The following is a 20,438-nucleotide window of genomic DNA, read 5'->3' as shown; positions in this document are numbered from 1 at the left end:
AGTGAAAGGGCCCAGAGAGTGGTAGATGCGGAAACTGGGGGTCAGGGCGAGACAGAGGGTGGGATGGGCAGAAGGGTCCAGAAAAAGGAAAGTGCTGGAGGGGAGTGGGGACAAAAGCAGCGACCAAGTGAATGTCACTTCAGTGACTGAGGCCAGGCAAAACGCGCGGGAAGGATTTTGTGTAGCTTGGGACCCTTTCATAGACACTGATGACACGTTTATGCAAAATAGAAATTTGAGGAGAAACGCCTGGGCCTTCGGAAAGGAGTGATTGATTAGTACTTGCAAGTTTAGGTGACTTTAAGGAGAACTAACTAATGTATACTATTGAGGGAGGAGGAAGAGCATTACAGAGTTTCCAGCAGCAGCAGGAAAGCTTTGGTTAATTTGGAAATGGATGATAGCATTAAAATAACAGAAGCGCCTCCAGGTCTCTGAAGCTTCAGTCCCCCAGCTGAAAGCCAGAAAAGACTAAGCCCACTAAGCCTTTTGATCCCTTTGGAAGCAAAGAACTTTCCTTCCCTGGGGTGAAGACTCTCCTCAGAAGATTTCCTGTCTCTGCCTATGTTACAAGAGGAATCAAAACCAAGACAGAAGAGCTCAGGTATTGCTTTTTTGTTAAATACAGTTTGAGGCTTAAGTGTACTGGAATTCATGCGGTATTTATTTATGGCGCTATTCGCTTGTAACTTAACTCTTACGGTGCAAATAGTTGTTTCTGTTTCCCAGTCACCTTGTTCTGTCTTTGTTCGTCTTAGGATAGCAAAGTCACTTGCTTCTTTTTCCCCCATCGCGCAGGGAGTATTCAAAAATATTCTGTGATCCCATAGTGACGGCATAGGCATAGAAGTAATCACTAGTAAGTCTTAATTTGGGTTAAACTCATTCATAATAATTCCAGGTTGGGAGAGAATCATTGAGCTTTTGTCAGGTGTGGGTTCAAGATACTTTCTAACAAGCTAAGCATAATTCTTCCTTGGTCATGCTCCCCATCCCTGAGTCAGTGAGGAGAGGGGTGTTTCCAAGCAGAGAAAGAGCAGACAGCGTTGTGCCTGCAAAGTCAGAGTGGCTGCTATCCTGCTGGGCTGAGACTCAGCCCGCCCAGCTGGTCAGTTCACTGTCCTCATGGTCATTAGTTGGCTCTGAAAAGGCCAATATGTCCTTTTTGGCAAGGACTTAAAGACATGTTAGAAAGAAATTTAATATCTTCTGTACTGAGTTATTACAGCTGTAAAAGTGTTTTTGGAAGGTTAAAATCATATAAATAAAACATATTAAATAATACAATGTTACAAAAATCGATCATATAAAGAAATACATATATAAATGCATATGTGAACAATACATACATATATGTACATTTATCTATCTAATTTTATATATTTACTGATGCAGTTTTCTAAATTGCACATGTACTATTTTTATGTTTATAAAAATATAAAAAAGTATATAAAAGTCTAAAAGGTTCTTGTGCAAACAAGAGACTTAAATTTATGAACTTCAATTATCCCAATATCATAATCATGATCTCTAATAATAGGAATCTTGCTTTTAATTAGGAAATGAGAAGCCATGAAGACATGTTCACAATAATAAACCCATTAAGTGATAAAGTCCAGTGGGAGGCTAGCACACACTAGTCTATAAACAGAACATTTTCTGTAGTGTCAACGCCAGTTTATATCCCAGGGGATAAGGGATCCTCTTTCCCCAGATTTCACTAGCATTCGTTGTCATTTATCTTCTTGTTGATGTGCATTCTGAGTGGAATGAGATTGAATCTCAAAGGAATGTCAATTTGAACACCATGGTGCCTAAAAATATCAAACAGTCTGTCAGATCTTCCTTTCAGTTCACTAGTCCATTCATTTATTGGATAATTGGGAGGGGTGAATTTTTTGCAGTTCTTATGGAATTAAAATAAAACCCACCTTGAGACTAGAACTACCAGTCCAGGGTGTGTAACAAAGAGAAGGTTGTGCAGCATTTATAGCTACATTATTCACCACAGCCAAGAGTGTGGAACCAACTTACACAACCATCAAAATATGAACGGATAAAGAAAATGTGGAAATGTGTATAACAGAATTCCATGTGGCCATAAAGAAGTGAAATCATGACATTTGCAGGAAATGACTGCAACTGGAAGTCAATTGGGCCTATCAAAATAAGACAGGCTCAAAGAGGAACTACCATGTGTCTTCTGTTGTAAGCAGAACCTAGATTTACAGTTGTACATGTACATGTGTGTTTAGAATTTTATTTAATTATATACTATTCTAATCTGTACATGGGATGCATGTGATAAGAAAACAGACACAAACTAGTTGGGGGTGGGGTGTCTGAGAGAAAACAATAAGGAGAGGGGTTAGCAAGAATAAAGCATAACATAGGTGCCCTGAGAAAACACATTCATTTCTATGTTATCGGAATCACAGACTATGACAGAAGGCACAACTTCAACCGGGGCGAAATCCCAGCACAGAGAAGGGGAAGTAGACACCAAGTTCCACCACCAACCAAGAAGCCATTCGCAATTGCTGCCTGCTGGGAGAGGGAATATCAGTTTTCTCCAATGGAGTGACACTGGGTATAACAACCACACTGCAGGGCAGCCCCCATGCCTAATAGCATTTGACAATAGAAAATTGACTCCATGGATATTTTTGTGCTATTTTTTTTTCATTTTTTCTTCCTGTCTTGTTGTTGACGTTGCTGTTGCTTTGGTTTTCATTTATTTATTTTGGCAGAGAGAAAGAACATGAAGTTGGGTGGGTAGGAAGTTAGGAAGGATCTGTAAGAAGTTGGGGGAGGAGAAAAATTGTATGGAGCACATTTAAATGTTTAAAACGATCCATTTCGCCACAACAAAAAAAAGTGTGAATTAAGTTAACCAATTATGACTCTTAAAGAAAATATCCCCAATTATTCCCAGAGTTGCTATGTATGGTGTGTGTGCCCAGGACTTTGCTCGAACTGTGTATGTAACTGTGGTGTGGTGTCTTTTCAGGATGCAGGTGAGAGGCAGGGAAGTCAGCGGCTTGTTGATCTCCCTCACTGCTGTCTGCCTGGTGGTCACCCCTGGGAGCAGGGCCTGTCCTCGCCGCTGTGCCTGCTATGTGCCCACAGAGGTGCACTGTACATTTCGGTACCTGACCTCCATCCCAGATGGCATCCCGGCCAATGTGGAACGAATAAATTTAGGGTGTGTGGACCTTGCCTGATCCCCTTCTCAGAGAGGGACCACTGATCTTCCTGGTACCTTGACCCCCCAAACACATATGGTTACTTTTAATAGTTTTCTTCTAAAATGGGTTCATAAGAACCTTATGTTATGGAGACAGTAAACCTTTTTCTCAGGACTCTTTTACTAGAATGTGAAGCCCCTCTTAGTTGTTTGGGGGCCTCATAATCGTGGGGCAGCTTCATTCTGAATACATTTTCACTGGAAAAGATACAGTTTCTGTTAGCAATCATCATTCTGGTACCAAGCAAGAGGAATTGTCTTTTTATGTTAAAAAAAAAAAAACCCGCCATTTCTTTTGTGACTTATAAATGCCCAGCACATAATGGCTTATTTAAAATACTTGACTTACAAAAATCTGACCAATTATGGTGATAAGGTGACATTTTGAAGGCTTATGAAAAATTGTTTATATGTATACATGCACAAGTAATGGGATATACCATTGGCTAAGGGACACTAGTGAGCACCTACAGTATGCTAGTTTGTGTTGGGAGGAGGTGATAAAGAGGCAGGGCCGATGTACGCAGTGCAAGCAACCAGGATTGTAGCAGCAGCATTCCGAGTGTCTTGGAAGTGATTACCAACAGTGAAGACTGACCCTGTGTTCTCCCTATGAGGGAGTGGCCTTGGGCTGAACACTGTGCATGTAGTCATTTGTTCATTGTGCTGGCAAGTTTTATGTTGACTTGACACAAGCTAGAGTCCCTGGAGAAGAGGGAGCTTCAATTGAGAAAATGTCTCAATAAGATGGGATTATAGGCAGGCCTGATGGACATTATCTTAATTAGTGACTTATGGGGCGGGACCTAATCCATCATGGGTGGTACCGTTTCTTGGCTGGTGATACTGGGCTCTATCAAAAAATCAGGCTGAGCAAGTCCTAAGGAGCAAGCCAGTGAGCAGCAGCCTTCCATGACCTCTGCATCAGCTCCTGCCTCCAGGTCTCTGCCCTATGTGAGCTCCTTCCTCACTCCCTACAATGATGAACAGTGCTGTGGAAGTATATGCCAAATGAATCGTTTTCCCCCCAGCTTGCTGTTGGTCGAGGCGTCTCATCACAGCAATAATAACCCTCAGGAAGACACCCGTGCTCATAGCACCTTTGGACTAAATTCTGCTATCTATAGAGTGTAGTCTGGACCTAAGCTCAGAGTCATACCCCATGTGGACTCTGGTGCCCAGGCTTCTTAACCACTAATTACCTCCACTTGGGAGAGGGAGGAGAAGGTGCCATAGACAATGGTCTACGTGATCACAAAGGGAAAACGGTAGGCTTACGTGGCTGCTAGTGCGTGTATAAAATCTGAGGACAGGGAGAGTGATTATGAAGCTGCAACGACTGGGTGGGAAGTGAACTCCCCATTTCAATCTTTCAAATTGAAAATTTCAAGTGCTTGAAAAACCTCTTGGGAACACGGACGCAAAAAATGGATTTTCTGTTTGTTTCTGCTTTGACATTTGAATTTTAATTGGCAGATTCATCCGAAGTCTAAAATGATTTATTTTTTCAGATATAACAGCCTTACTAGATTGACAGAAAACGACTTTGATGGCCTGAGCAAACTGGAGTTACTCATGCTGCACAGTAATGGCATTCACAGAGTCAGTGACAAGACCTTCTCGGGCTTGCAGTCCTTGCAGGTGAGAGGGGGAGAGGGTGATGGAGAGGCAGAAGAGAGGTGGAACTGTGAGGTGTACCTGCCTATCCCCATGGGATACATTCTATAAGCATTCTGTAAACTAGAGGCAGACATCAAGGAAGGATTTCAATTGTAATGCAATTTTATGTAAAAACTTGAATATTAAGAAAATGCTGGGGAAAATACTTACACAAATATGAGGACCGAAGTTTGGATCCCCACTAGCCAAATAGAAAGCACAGCATGGTGGCAAATGCCTACAATGCTAGTCCTGGGAAGTTCCTGTATCAGAATCCCAGACTCCCTGGTCAGGCACTCTAGCCAATTAGTGAACTCCATATTCAGTGAGAAAACTTGACTCAGAACTAATATGTAAAGCATCAAGGAAGACAGCCAACATCTGGTCTCCACTCATGCACGCATAGGGAATCGCAGAGAGAAGGGAAAAAATGGAACAGAGGGAGGGAGGGAGGGAGGGAGAAAGAAAGGAAAAGGGAAAAGGAAGGGGACAAAGAGATGGAGGAGAAAGGGAAAGAAAGGAAATGAGAAGGAAGGAAAAAATAATTCAATTTTCAAGGATCACTAAGCCTTTAAAAATATATCCATAAAAGGCCACTTCTACCTGTTTGTCTGGAAGTAGAATGGGATCCCTTAATATAAGGACGGCCTTTAATATGGTAGCATTTTATAAACCATTACGAATTTTCAGTTTTCTTTACTTATTTATCGTCTACCATCTTCAAACTAAAGTTACAAATATCCCCACAAATGAAGAAAATGCTGTAAGAGTTATCATGCACCTAAGTGTAAAACTAAAGGATTAGACAAGTCTAGCAGTAAGAATGACGAGAACAAAAGAGGCTTCACAAGGAGTCCTTCCTCTGCTTAAATCTTGACACTTTTGAGAAGCTAATTTACACTGTGTGGTAACTACTCAACTCTTTAAGTAAACAGTGCTGCTGTTCATGAAAATCACAATAAAGTGCATATGTCCCTTAACATTCATCATCACTTGCCTACAGCACATTATAGCAATCAAAGCAATGATACCTACTGTTCATGGAGACTTTAAACATCAAACCAGAGCTATGTCTGCTGTTTTGACATAGGGTGCAAAGTATGCAGTGTCTATATAGGACAATATTGATTTAGATAGATCAGACAGCATTTGGGATGTATATCTTACGGAGGAATTGTTTGTGTATCCTGCATGAAATTCTCCACCTACATTTATTCTCTTAGCCAGGTCTTTCTCTGACTGAGAAACATTGGGTTTGAGATTTTACTCCCAGGTACATGTAGGGAAAGGCTTATCTGTGATCTCAGATTAGCTTTCATTTATTAGGGATGTTGGTATTCCAGAAAATCCTCTTTTGAAGAGGCTAATTTAGGTCAAATCAGAAAAAAATTGTACAAAGTTATTGTTTTTATTAGTATTTCCTATTCTTTTCTTTAAAAAAATATGTTTAGAACTAATTAAAAGGGATTAGGAACTAATCAGGAAGGGATTTGATGAATACTAAAGTATCATGAAACTTCAAAATTATTTGACTTCCAATTCGGAATCAATTAAATTCATATTACTGAAAAACAGCATGCCATATGCCTGACAAGTGAGGAATGGATAAAATGTAACGTGCTTACTGTGTAGAATCAGGAAGGAATGAAGGATTGATGTGCGCTACAACATCTTGAAAACATTTGACTGTGTGATGGGAGCCAGGCACAAAAAGCCACATATTGCATGGTTATATTTATATGAAATGTTTAAAATACATGAATCCTTAGAAAACAGATGTTGCTTAGAGTAAGAAAAAGTTAAAAAAAATAACTATTGATGTGGATTGGTCTTAATTTGGGGAAAATAAAAGAAGACAATTTCTTAGACAGTTTCCTAAGTGGAAATAGTTGAGGTAGATGTAGTTATACCCCTGTGGATATTCTAAAAATCAGCGTGCCGTGCTCTGCAAAGGGCCTAACAAAGGGGCACGAGGAAGTAAAATGAGGTGATAGAAAGGAAAGTCACAGACCATGGCTTCTCTCATGGGTGGAATATGTTAATATGTTGACATAAAAGCAGGAATCACTTAGGGAAGGATGGCAACCAACAGGAGTGAGAGGGAGACTACAGAAACTAAGGGGAGGCAAAGAGAGGCAAATACAAGCAAGGTCCATGACCAATGTGCATGGAGACACCATAATGAAATTCTTTGCTATCAAAAACCACTAAAATGTAAAGACAAAACGTTTTTGCACCTGAATTATAATTCAATAAAGATATTATAAATCGGGAGATTGAAGTCCATAGATAGTCTCATAAATTTTAAATTTATTTACAGTGCTTTTTAAGTTTATTATTATTTATTATTATTTATCATTATCATTATTGTTGTTATTATTACTAATGCTTTTCACCATATACACAAAGTAAGCAGAAGAGTGTAATCAACTTAGTGAAGCATTCTGGGAGAAGGAAAGGGGGTAGAGGCACAGAGAAGCAGTGAGAGGGAAATGAGTGAGGAAAATGTGAACACATGCACACAATTTCCACAGTGCACTGCATTACTTTGTACTCAAACATTAAGAAAAGGAAATAAGAAAACCATGCCTGTGCACTTATCATGCAGCCTCAATAGTTATCCTTGTGACAGACCCTGTCTCACTGCGCCCTCTACACCTTGTCCCACTTAGCTATTCTGGATCCAATCCAGGTCATGATGGTTACTCTTGTACAGAATTAAAGACTAAAGAGACTTTAAAAGTAACCATGACATCTCTAGGTTCCTTGAGTGATACTTTCTTAATATCCACAACTGCTTGTGTGCGTTCTAATTTCTCTAAGGCTGGCACATTTGATTGGCAAGCAATTTGTCTGAACTGAGTTGTGGTTAAGGTGTGCACATTCCACAGGATTAATCCCAACACACTTCTATATTTATAAACTTTTTTCTCTTTGCGAAAGTTCCTTTGAGAAAACAAATATATCCACATCTTTACTTACAGGTCTTAAAAATGAGCTATAACAAAGTCCAAATCGTTCGGAAGGATACTTTCTACGGACTCGGGAGCTTGGTCCGGTTGCACCTGGATCACAACAACATTGAATTCATCAACCCTGAGGCCTTTTATGGACTTACCTCGCTCCGCTTGGTACATTTAGAAGGAAACCGGCTCACAAAGCTCCATCCAGACACATTTGTCTCATTAAGCTATCTCCAGATATTTAAAACCTCTTTCATTAAGTACCTGTTCTTGTCTGATAACTTCCTGACCTCCCTCCCAAAAGAAATGGTCTCCTACATGCCAAACCTAGAAAGCCTGTATTTGCATGGAAACCCATGGACCTGTGACTGCCATTTAAAGTGGTTGTCTGAGTGGATGCAGGGAAACCCAGGTATCTATCTTGTTTGTTTCTCAATACTAATCAAAAAGAGGAGTCAGCTGGGAGTCTGTAATGGGAAGTCCTAGATAATGTAGATGCAGAAAACGATGGCCCGAGAATGACCGGTGACAATGAACTCTGTATGCCTCCATAGTGTGTTTGTGCCACAGTGGGATAACGGGAAGCCATGAGGCTGACTGTCTTTACTATGTGGCATTCTGTGTGAAAACTTTGCTCATCTATGACTTACAGAATCAAGCCCATGGTGATTGGCCCAACTATCAGGTCCTCTAGTATGGCCCAGGCCTGCCCTCAGCCTCTAAAACCACTCAGCCCCACCCCTTCAGGCAGTGTGTGTTCCAGACCCTGGTGCACTACATCAGTTTCAGCTCTGAACGCTGCTCTTGCCTCTGCCTATAGGTCTCCCCTCCTTCTCTGCTTTATATGCTCGCTCAGCATTACCTCCACAAGGGAGTCTCACTGCTCATCTGCACATCCGCATGAGAATCATGACCTCACCACTCCTGTAGGTTGCCTCTGCTTCCTTTCCTGAATGAACGTTATGCCAGACTTACAGAATTAATTCACGGAATGAAACGCCTGCTGTCTTCTGCTATGTCTGATGTATCTGTCTCTAACCTCTGCAGTATATCTGGGACACAGTATGTACTTAATGTTTTTTTTTTTGTTAAACTGTTATTATATAGCCATTTAGATAGTAAAAAGAAATAAGCTCATCTATATATTAGTTACCCATGACTCTAATATGTCTCAAACATGAGTGTATGAAGATGTGTTAAAATGTATGTATGTTTGTCATGTGCCAATATACAATGCACATATCTGCTGTATAGTTACACATACACAAACACACACACACACACACACACACACACACACGCACACACATATGCACATACATATATGTCAAAAACAGACACATCTGTCAGAGCTAAAGTTTTTCAGTCATGTCTATATGATAGGTTCCCTTGTGCTTGTATTGGCTTACGGATAATTTCACAAGAGTTATCAATCAATCAAATCACCCTTATATTTAATTTTTTTTCATACACCCCAAGCAATTTCAAAGCCTCTCACAGGCACACTGTGGCACTTTCTCTGATGCTTGCTGCACTCCAACGCTAGTTACTACTTGCACCTTTCATTCTTAGGTTCTTAGGTGTTGCTTTTGTATGAATATAGGCTTTTGCCATTTTCCCTGCAAGCATTGTTCATGGATATAAAACTTGAGTCTTACTGCTATGCTCTTACATATGTCTATGTATGTAATACCTTTACAACACCAAATCGTAGTTTAGTGTCCATAAAACCATCCTCCAGTAGCAAAATTAACAAATATGTGTGACAGAATTGAAGTCCTACTGGCTGCCTGCCTTTCTGGTGTTTCCCTTCATCCTTCTATCCTTCCTCACTCCTCCTTTCTTTCCATCTCTCCTGAACTGCATCCTTCTTCAGCATCCCCTGTCCTGTGGGAAGGCAAGCATCCAAACAAGACATTCTAATGGTGAGTGCTGAAGGTTAAGAGAGGAAAGCAGAGGGCACCAGGAGAGGTAAAGAGCAGGTGGCCTCTTGGATATAAGTGGCAATCAGGCTGAGCGCTTGAGAAGTGTGTAATGCACAAAGGCACTGGGCATGGTAGAAAGGCAGCTCACGTCATTCGCTCGGATAGAATGACAGGGCTGGGAGGCAGAAAGCGTTTGTAGGAGACTGGAAACTGGTGAGAAGGGGATGAGTGGAATTTGCATCTGAGAAACATGAGGCCTGAAAGCTCTGATCTGGGTACAAGCAGTCATCAGCACCCCAAGATACGAGCATAATTCTGTGATGAGGTTTAGCCAGGCCAGAAGTTGGCTCTGCTCTCTGCTTCACAAGGTCAGATTCAGGGCAGTGACAAGCAGGCAAGGTATACAGCGTGTCAGTAGGTGGAAAAAGCTCCTTGGGGTTGTTCAATGCTTTTCATTCTCTCTACCTATCTCCTCTGCACAATTTTATTATTATAAAATTTGGATAATAAACATGGCACAACGAAGTATAGTAGTGTTCCCTCTTCCATGAAGGATACTTTACCAGGGCTTGCAGTTCATGCAGAAAACCACAAGTAGTACCAAACAATACCGTGCTTATCTCTGCACACCATGCCCCTAAGTCTTGAAGTTTAAAATATGTTAGCAAAATTAACACAAGTTTCTTTTTCATTCTTCCCAATTTCACAGCTACATTCTCACCACAAATCCTGTAACTCCAGCAGGTGTTTGCAACATGTTGTTTTCATTTTTTTCTTTCCTAAATTGAGAAGTTCCTTCTGGAAGGAACCGTGCCCATAGCTTCTCTCCAGCGTATGTGACTGCCTGCATCTCCACTCTTGTGTCTGAGGGTATGGTTAACAACAGAGGGATTACTTGAACACAGACACTATGATACCATGAGTTTACAAGATGCATGAGGTTGCTATTTAGACGCTACTGAGCACAGAGCATGTTCTGTTTATATGCACTGGAAAGAATGGCTGTGTCCTGTGCTGGGAGTGGGACCAACTGAGACAACATGGGACTTCATCAGGGTACTCAGCACCGCATGCAGTTTCAAACTCAGGTTTAATTGGGGAACTTTCCAGATCATATGTTCAGACCACAGTTGACTTCAGAGGACTGATGCACACCTAAAGGGTTTAGAGTGACTTGCTTAGGCCTTTACAAGGGAACCACACATGTGTGAAGCTGTCCTAGTGAATTACATCTAAGACATCTATTGTTTCTCTTACTTGCTGTGTTCAGGAAATGGTATACAAACTAGTCCGTGTATGGAACAGCACGGAAGTTCAGACGATGTGACCACGTTTTGGGTCACAGAGAAAATTCTATACCTCTTATCTAGCATTGAGTGAGCAGCCTTTAAAAATAGGCTCATCAGAGCACTATTTAAAATGCCCACTGAGTATATGTCATCTCAGTGCTGGAACAGGACTCCTTTGTGACTAGCAGTATATGAATTGCAAACTCCGACATTGCTGGACACAGTCTCTCCCCTCCCCCTTGGTTCTCCGCTCCTGAGAAACCCTCAACTAACAAGACCATCACTATAAACCTGGAATGTGCACCTCAATTACCTTCCATGTACTGTCAATATTCACATCTCATTGGCTGGTTCTACCTGCATCTTTATCTCCTGTTTCTGTCTGCACTTCTCCATCCCTCTTTCTACTAAGCTAGAACAGACAGAAGCTGTTCTTTTGGATAACGGAAACATGTTTGCATTTTTTACGTTATCCCAGGTCTTAGAGATTTCTAAGCAGGGTTATCTTTTACAGTATGGTAAAGGAAGGTCTACAACTGCCCTAAAACCTTGGCATGAGGAACTGAAGTGTTATTAAGTGCTGAATGCGAGCTTATGATTTTGTTTCTCTAGATAAGGAAATGTTTCATTCGACCAATTTTTATCAAGTACTAAATATATATCCAGGTCTTTCCAGGCATAATAAATGCAGCTGTGAATAAGACAAATAACTCCCCACATATGTGCATATTATATTGTAGCATGATGTGTGGGCAATATATTTTTAGAAATCATTTCAGGGGGTTGGGGATTTAGCTCAGTGGTAGAGCGTTTGCCTAGCAAGTGCAAGGCCCTGAGTTCGGTCCCCAGCTCCGAAAAAAAGAAAAAAGAAAGAAAGAAAATCATTTCAGAAGCATACAGCTTAGTAACTCAGTCATTAAATATCAAATTTTCCAAATAGCTGTCCTAGTGAAAGTAATTTTTAATGTGTTCATGTGCTAACTTATAAAGAGACCAAAACTTTCGAAAATAACTAAGTTTTGATTCTTTTCCTAGATATAATAAAATGCAAGAAAGACAGAAGCTCTTCCAGTCCTCAGCAATGTCCCCTTTGCATGAACCCCAGGATCTCTAAAGGCAGACCCTTTGCTATGGTACCATCTGGAGCTTTCCTATGTACAAAGCCAACCATTGATCCATCACTGAAGTCAAAGAGCCTGGTTACTCAGGAGGACAATGGATCTGCCTCCACCTCACCTCAAGATTTCATAGAACCCTTTGGCTCCTTGTCTTTGAACATGACAGACCTGTCTGGAAATAAGGCCGACATGGTCTGTAGTATCCAAAAGCCATCAAGGACATCACCAACTGCATTCACTGAAGAAAATGACTACATCATGCTAAATGCGTCATTTTCCACAAATCTTGTGTGCAGTGTAGATTATAATCACATCCAGCCAGTGTGGCAACTTCTGGCTTTATACAGTGACTCTCCTCTGATACTAGAAAGGAAGCCCCAGCTTACCGAGACTCCTTCACTGTCTTCTAGATATAAACAGGTGGCTCTTAGGCCTGAAGACATTTTTACCAGCATAGAGGCTGATGTCAGAGCAGACCCTTTTTGGTTCCAACAAGAAAAAATTGTCTTGCAGCTGAACAGAACCGCCACCACACTTAGCACATTACAGATCCAGTTTTCCACTGATGCTCAAATCGCTTTACCAAGGGCGGAGATGAGAGCGGAGAGACTCAAATGGACCATGATCCTGATGATGAACAATCCCAAACTGGAACGCACTGTCCTGGTTGGCGGCACTATTGCCCTGAGCTGTCCAGGCAAAGGCGACCCTTCACCTCACTTGGAATGGCTTCTAGCTGATGGGAGTAAAGTGAGAGCCCCTTACGTTAGCGAGGATGGGCGAATCCTAATAGACAAAAATGGGAAGTTGGAACTGCAGATGGCTGACAGCTTTGATGCAGGTCTTTACCACTGCATAAGCACCAATGATGCAGATGCGGATGTTCTCACATACAGGATAACTGTGGTAGAGCCCTATGGAGAAAGCACACATGACAGTGGAGTCCAGCACACAGTGGTTACGGGTGAGACGCTCGACCTTCCATGCCTTTCCACGGGTGTTCCAGATGCTTCTATTAGCTGGATTCTTCCAGGGAACACTGTGTTCTCTCAGCCATCAAGAGACAGGCAAATTCTTAACAATGGGACCTTAAGAATATTACAGGTTACGCCAAAAGATCAAGGTCATTACCAATGTGTGGCTGCCAACCCATCAGGGGCCGACTTTTCCAGTTTTAAAGTTTCAGTTCAAAAGAAAGGCCAAAGGATGGTTGAGCATGACAGGGAGGCAGGTGGATCTGGACTTGGAGAACCCAACTCCAGTGTTTCCCTTAAGCAGCCAGCATCTTTGAAACTCTCTGCATCAGCTTTGACAGGGTCAGAGGCTGGAAAACAAGTCTCCGGTGTACATAGGAAGAACAAACATAGAGACTTAATACATCGGCGGCGTGGGGATTCCACACTCCGGCGATTCAGGGAGCATAGGAGGCAGCTCCCTCTCTCTGCTCGGAGAATTGACCCGCAACGCTGGGCAGCACTTCTAGAAAAAGCCAAAAAGAATTCTGTGCCAAAAAAGCAAGAAAATACCACAGTAAAGCCAGTGCCACTGGCTGTTCCCCTCGTGGAACTCACTGACGAGGAAAAGGATGCCTCTGGCATGATTCCTCCAGATGAAGAATTCATGGTTCTGAAAACTAAGGCTTCTGGTGTCCCAGGAAGGTCACCAACTGCTGACTCTGGACCAGTAAATCATGGTTTTATGACGAGTATAGCTTCTGGCACAGAAGTCTCAACTGTGAATCCACAAACACTACAATCTGAGCACCTTCCTGATTTCAAATTATTTAGTGTAACAAACGGTACAGCTGTGACAAAGAGTATGAACCCATCCATAGCAAGCAAAATAGAAGATACAACCAACCAAAACCCAATCATTATCTTTCCATCAGTAGCTGAAATTCGAGATTCTGCTCAGGCAGGAAGAGCATCTTCCCAAAGTGCACACCCTGTAACAGGGGGAAACATGGCTACCTATGGCCATACCAACACATATAGTAGCTTTACCAGCAAAGCCAGTACAGTCTTGCAGCCAATAAATCCAACAGAAAGTTATGGACCTCAGATACCTATTACAGGAGTCAGCAGACCTAGCAGTAGTGACATCTCTTCTCACACTACTGCAGACCCTAGCTTCTCCAGTCACCCTTCAGGTTCACACACCACTGCCTCGTCTTTATTTCACATTCCTAGAAACAACAATACAGGTAACTTCCCCTTGTCCAGGCACTTGGGAAGAGAGAGGACAATTTGGAGCAGAGGGAGAGTTAAAAACCCACATAGAACCCCAGTTCTCCGACGGCATAGACACAGGACTGTGAGGCCAGCAATCAAGGGACCTGCTAACAAAAATGTGAGCCAAGTTCCAGCCACAGAGTACCCTGGGATGTGCCACACATGTCCTTCCGCAGAGGGGCTCACAGTGGCTACTGCAGCACTGTCAGTTCCAAGTTCATCCCACAGTGCCCTCCCCAAAGCTAATAATGTTGGGGTCATAGCAGAAGAGTCTACCACTGTGGTCAAGAAACCACTGTTACTATTTAAGGACAAACAAAATGTAGATATTGAGATAATAACAACCACTACAAAATATTCCGGAGGGGAAAGTAACCACGTGATTCCTACGGAAGCAAGCATGACTTCTGCTCCAACATCTGTATCCCTGGGGAAATCTCCTGTAGACAATACTGGTCACCTGAGCATGCCTGGGACCATCCAAACTGGGAAAGATTCAGTGGAAACAACACCACTTCCCAGCCCCCTCAGCACACCCTCAATACCAACAAGCACAAAATTCTCAAAGAGGAAAACTCCCTTGCACCAGATCTTTGTAAATAACCAGAAGAAGGAGGGGATGTTAAAGAATCCATATCAATTCGGTTTACAAAAGAACCCAGCCGCAAAGCTTCCCAAAATAGCTCCTCTTTTACCCACAGGTCAGAGTTCCCCCTCAGATTCTACAACTCTCTTGACAAGTCCACCACCAGCTCTGTCTACAACAATGGCTGCCACTCAGAACAAGGGCACTGAAGTAGTATCAGGTGCCAGAAGTCTCTCAGCAGGGAAGAAGCAGCCCTTCACCAACTCCTCTCCAGTGCTTCCTAGCACCATAAGCAAGAGATCTAATACATTAAACTTCTTGTCAACGGAAACCCCCACAGTGACAAGTCCTACTGCTACTGCATCTGTCATTATGTCTGAAACCCAACGAACAAGATCCAAAGAAGCAAAAGACCAAATAAAGGGGCCTCGGAAGAACAGAAACAACGCAAGCACCACCCCCAGGCAGGTTTCTGGCTATAGTGCATACTCAGCTCTAACAACAGCTGATACCCCCTTGGCTTTCAGTCATTCCCCACGACAAGATGATGGTGGAAATGTAAGTGCAGTTGCTTATCACTCAACAACCTCTCTTCTGGCCATAACTGAACTGTTTGAGAAGTACACCCAGACTTTGGGAAATACAACAGCTTTGGAAACAATGTTGTTGAGCAAATCACAGGAGAGTACCACAGTGAAAAGAGCCTCAGACACACCACCACCACTCCTCAGCAGTGGGGCGCCCCCAGTGCCCACTCCTTCCCCACCTCCTTTTACTAAGGGTGTGGTTACAGACAGCAAAGTCACATCAGCTTTCCAGATGACGTCAAATAGAGTGGTCACCATATATGAATCTTCAAGGCACAATACAGATCTGCAGCAACCCTCAGCAGAGGCTAGCCCCAATCCTGAGATCATAACTGGAACCACTGACTCTCCCTCTAATCTGTTTCCATCCACTTCTGTGCCAGCACTAAGGGTAGATAAACCACAGAATTCTAAATGGAAGCCCTCTCCCTGGCCAGAACACAAATATCAGCTCAAGTCATACTCCGAAACCATTGAGAAGGGCAAAAGGCCAGCAGTAAGCATGTCCCCCCACCTCAGCCTTCCAGAGGCCAGCACTCATGCCTCACACTGGAATACACAGAAGCATGCAGAAAAGAGTGTCTTTGATAAGAAACCTGCTCAAAACCCAACTTCCAAACATCTGCCTTACGTCTCTCTACCTAAGACTCTATTGAAAAAGCCAAGAATAATTGGAGGAAAGGCTGCAAGCTTTACAGTTCCAGCTAATTCAGACGTCTTTCTTCCTTGTGAGGCTGTTGGAGACCCACTGCCCATCATCCACTGGACCAGAGTCTCATCAGGTATTTGGAACCATTAGCAGTACCTTAATTATAAAACAAGGACAGGCTTGGATCTTTCGGGATTGTAAGCAAAGAGCCAACACTAGTTTTAAACTTTTCCAAAAATATAAAAGCTATTGATATCCTCTTTTGACATTTGCACATTGCTCATTAGAATTCTCTTTTAGATTTTACTTTGTGCGTGCACATGCAGAGGTACCAGATCCCCTAGGGCTGGAACTATCTTACTAGCCCCTGCTTGTGGGTCTACGCACACATGTGCCTGGGGTGAGCATGGGTCAGAACAGGGTTATCATGCTTCCTTTAACTGGAATTACAGATGGTTGTGAGCCAGCAAAAGCAACTAGTGTTCTTTTTTTTAAAAGATTTATTTATTTATTATGTATAGAATGTTCTTCCTGCATGTATGCCTGCCTGCAGGCCAGAAGAGGGCATCGGGTCCCATTACAAATGGTTGTGAGCCACCATGTGGTTGCTGGGATTTGGCAACTAGTGTTCTTAAGTGCTGAGCCATCTCTCCCCACTACCAGAAGGTTTTCTCAATATGGTGTTAAGAATAGTTGGGGGGGGGGGCTAGACAGCTCCATGTGTAAAGGGCACCTACTGCCAAGCCTAATGGCTTGAGTTTAATCTCTGGAACAGACATGGTAGACAGACTGTTTTCTCATCTCTACCCACTGGCGATGGCATGCACGTGCTCATACATACACATGCAAATCAATAAAACACATTGGTAATGAAAGTTTGAAAGGTAGTCATTAAGGCTAGATATACTGCCGGCAGTGCGGATGAATTCAGTGCCAGCCTAGGTTATAAAGGATGCTGTTTTAAAGCCACGGTTTTAAAATAACATTTAGGACCAATTATTTATCTGATATTAAATGGTCTGCTATATACATTGTATAGGCTGAGCAGATTGTATTTATATACTTATATATACTTATAATTTACATAGCATATACCCACAAATATATATGCAAAAATAATTAAAGACATAAATAAATAATTAAAGCCATAAATTTGAAAGAGAGCAAGAGGGGATACATGGAGGAATTAGAGGGAGGCAAGAACAGGGGTGAAATGATCTAATCATGTTGTAATATCAAAAGAAATCATTAAAATAAATGAATAAAAATGCTAAAGCCAAAAAATAACTTTGAAAGTTGAATATATATAATATTTTCCATAAATGCCCTGGTGAACTATCTGTATTTTAAATTTAAATTAATGTGAATAAAATTGTTTTAAAATATACATATGCATATACATATATGCCAGACATAGTGACACACATTTTTTTAAAGATTTTTACTTATGTATGTGAGTACACTGTTGCTGTCTTCAGACACACCAGGAGAGGGCATCAGATGCCATTATAGGTGGCTGTGAACCACCATGTGGCTGCTGGGAATTGAACTCAGGACCTCTGGAAGAATAGCCAGTGCTCTCAACCACTGAACCATCTCTCCAACCCATGAATAAAAATTTGAAAAAACATCTTTAGCCACCTGAAGACTGTCTTATAGTTTAAATGTATTTTTTGTAAGTTCAGCAATGATGATGAACTTTATGTATACTTTTTTTTTCCATTTTATCAGGACTTGAAATATCCCAAGGGACACAGAAAAGCCGGTTCCACGTGCTTCCCAATGGCACCTTGTCCATCCAGAGGGTCAGTATTCAGGACCGTGGACAGTACCTGTGCTCTGCATCTAATCCACTGGGCGTAGACCATCTTCATGTCTCTTTGTCTGTGGTTTCTTACCCGGCAAGGATTCTGGACAGACATGTCAAGGAGATCACAGTTCACTCTGGAAGTACTGTGGAACTAAAGTGCAGAGTGGAGGGTATGCCGAGGCCTACGGTTTCCTGGATACTTGCAAACCAAACGGTGGTCTCAGAAACGGCCAAGGGAAGCAGAAAGGTCTGGGTAACACCTGATGGAACATTGATCATCTATAATCTGAGTCTTTATGATCGTGGTTTTTACAAGTGTGTGGCCAGCAACCCATCTGGCCAGGATTCACTGTTGGTTAAGATACAAGTCATCACAGCTCCCCCTGTCATTATAGAGCAAAAGAGGCAAGCCATCGTTGGGGTTTTAGGTGGAAGTTTGAAACTGCCCTGCACTGCAAAAGGAACTCCCCAGCCTAGTGTTCACTGGGTCCTTTATGATGGGACTGAACTAAAACCATTGCAGTTGACTCATTCCAGATTTTTCTTGTATCCAAATGGAACTCTGTATATAAGAAGCATCGCTCCTTCAGTGAGGGGCACTTATGAGTGCATTGCCACCAGCTCCTCAGGCTCAGAGAGAAGGGTAGTGATTCTTACTGTGGAAGAGGGAGAGACAATCCCCAGGATAGAAACTGCCTCTCAGAAATGGACTGAGGTGAATTTGGGTGAGAAATTACTACTGAACTGCTCAGCTACTGGGGATCCAAAGCCTAGAATAATCTGGAGGCTGCCATCCAAGGCTGTCATCGACCAGTGGCACAGGTAAGCCTTTCCGTTAGAATTATCTCCTTTGTTTACTTAGCTGTACAACTTTTAAAATGGGAAAGAGGTACAGGAGAGGTAGCAGCATCTGCAAAGATCACCCAGCATGCACAGGACGGCGGCTTTACGTAAAGAAAGGCATTCCTTCTGACGTCACTGAATACAAAATCACTTTTTTTCTTTTATTGGATTTTTAAAATTTACATTTCAAATTTTATCCCTTTTCCCGGTTTCTCCTCCAGAATCCAACTATCCCATCCCTTCCCCCAGCTTCTATGAGGATGCTCCCTCACCCACCCTCTCCCTTCCACCTCCCCATCCTGACATTCCCTTACACTGGGACATCAAGCCTTGACAGGACCAAGGGCCTCTCCTCCTCTTGATGCCTGACAAGGGCATCGTTTGCTACATATGCGGATGGAGCCATAGGTCCATCCCTGTGTATTCTTGCGACGGTGTTTTAGTTCCTGGGAGCTCTGGGAAGGGAGGGGTCTGGTTGGTTGATATTGTTCTTCTTATGGGGTTCCAAACCTCTTCAACTACTTCAGTCCTTTCTCTAACTCCTCCACTGGGGATCCCATTCTCAGTTCAATGGTTGGCTGCAGGCATCCTCCTCTATTTGTCATGCTCTGTCAGAGCCTCTCAGGAGACAGCTATATCTAGGTCCTGTCAGCATGCACTTCTTGGTATCCGCAATATTGTCTGGGTTTGGTGTCTGTATATAGGATGGATCCCCAGGTAGGGCAGTCTCTGGATGGCCTTTCCTTCAGTCTCTGCTCCACATGTTGTTTCCATATTTCCTCCTGTGAGTATTTTTGTTTCCTCTTCTCATGCTTCACTCCAGCCCAGATTCTTGGCTTGCACAGTTGTGAGCTATGGGAGAGGCTTATTAGCTTACATACTGGTGGACGTTTTTCCTTTTTTTTTTTTTGTAGCTGCTTTAAAAATGCTAACTGTGTGAAGCTATTCGTTATTTCTGAATCCAAAAGATAACTAGCCATTTTGAGGCTATCAGAACAAAATGTTGTGTTTCATTCAGGACCCTCCTGTCAGATGCCATAACTTTCATCACACCATAATCCATTCTTAAACTTACAATACACTTTATGAAAGGCACATTAAGACCTTCTCAGAGTAAAATATATTCAAAATTCCATGAACTTGGTGTTACCAGATACAAACCTTTTTTTATTGTGCTTTGTAAAAATTGATATTCAGTGTATACTCACTAAAAGCAAAAATTATAGCTTGTGAATTATAAATTGTGCTCTCTGTGACTTTGTGTAATGGTTTTCTATAATGCTAGAGACCAAGCTGAGTACTTTCTCATTTACATTTATTTATTAAAATACAAATACAATAGAAATTAAACACAGTATATATGAATTTATATGGATACTTGGAAATTGAAGTTCCCCCCACTGGCACAGTAAGTTGGCACAGAATATAATGAACAAATTTGTAATTTTTAATTTAAATGTCAATATTAATTTTCAGGTTTTTTCAGGAATCAATTACCTTAAATGTTAAACTGCAGCTCAATAAGATTTAA

General features: G+C 42.1%; 1 protein-coding gene across 4 annotated transcripts in view; it reads left to right on the top strand.

The window, feature by feature from the left end:
- Positions 1–20,438, top strand: part of Igsf10 (immunoglobulin superfamily, member 10) — a 28,897-nt gene that overhangs the window by 61 nt on the left and 8,398 nt on the right. Inside the window, exons 2-7 of one of the 4 annotated variants that reach the window (XM_087622806.1) lie at positions 506–604; positions 3,011–3,205; positions 4,759–4,888; positions 7,891–8,281; positions 12,119–16,387; positions 17,986–18,886. In XM_087622806.1, coding sequence (XP_087478932.1) covers positions 3,012–3,205; positions 4,759–4,888; positions 7,891–8,281; positions 12,119–16,387; positions 17,986–18,886 — 5,885 coding nt within the window. In that variant the 5' untranslated portion in view covers positions 506–604; position 3,011. 4 annotated transcript variants of the gene reach the window in all.

This window comes from Rattus norvegicus, chromosome 2 (genome assembly GCF_021556685.1).
Source record: "Rattus norvegicus strain SHRSP/BbbUtx chromosome 2, alternate assembly SHRSP_T2T, whole genome shotgun sequence".
NCBI lineage: Eukaryota > Metazoa > Chordata > Mammalia > Rodentia > Muridae > Rattus > Rattus norvegicus.
The sequence above is the reverse complement of the archived record's forward strand: the minus strand, read 5'-3'. Positions and strand labels throughout refer to the sequence as shown.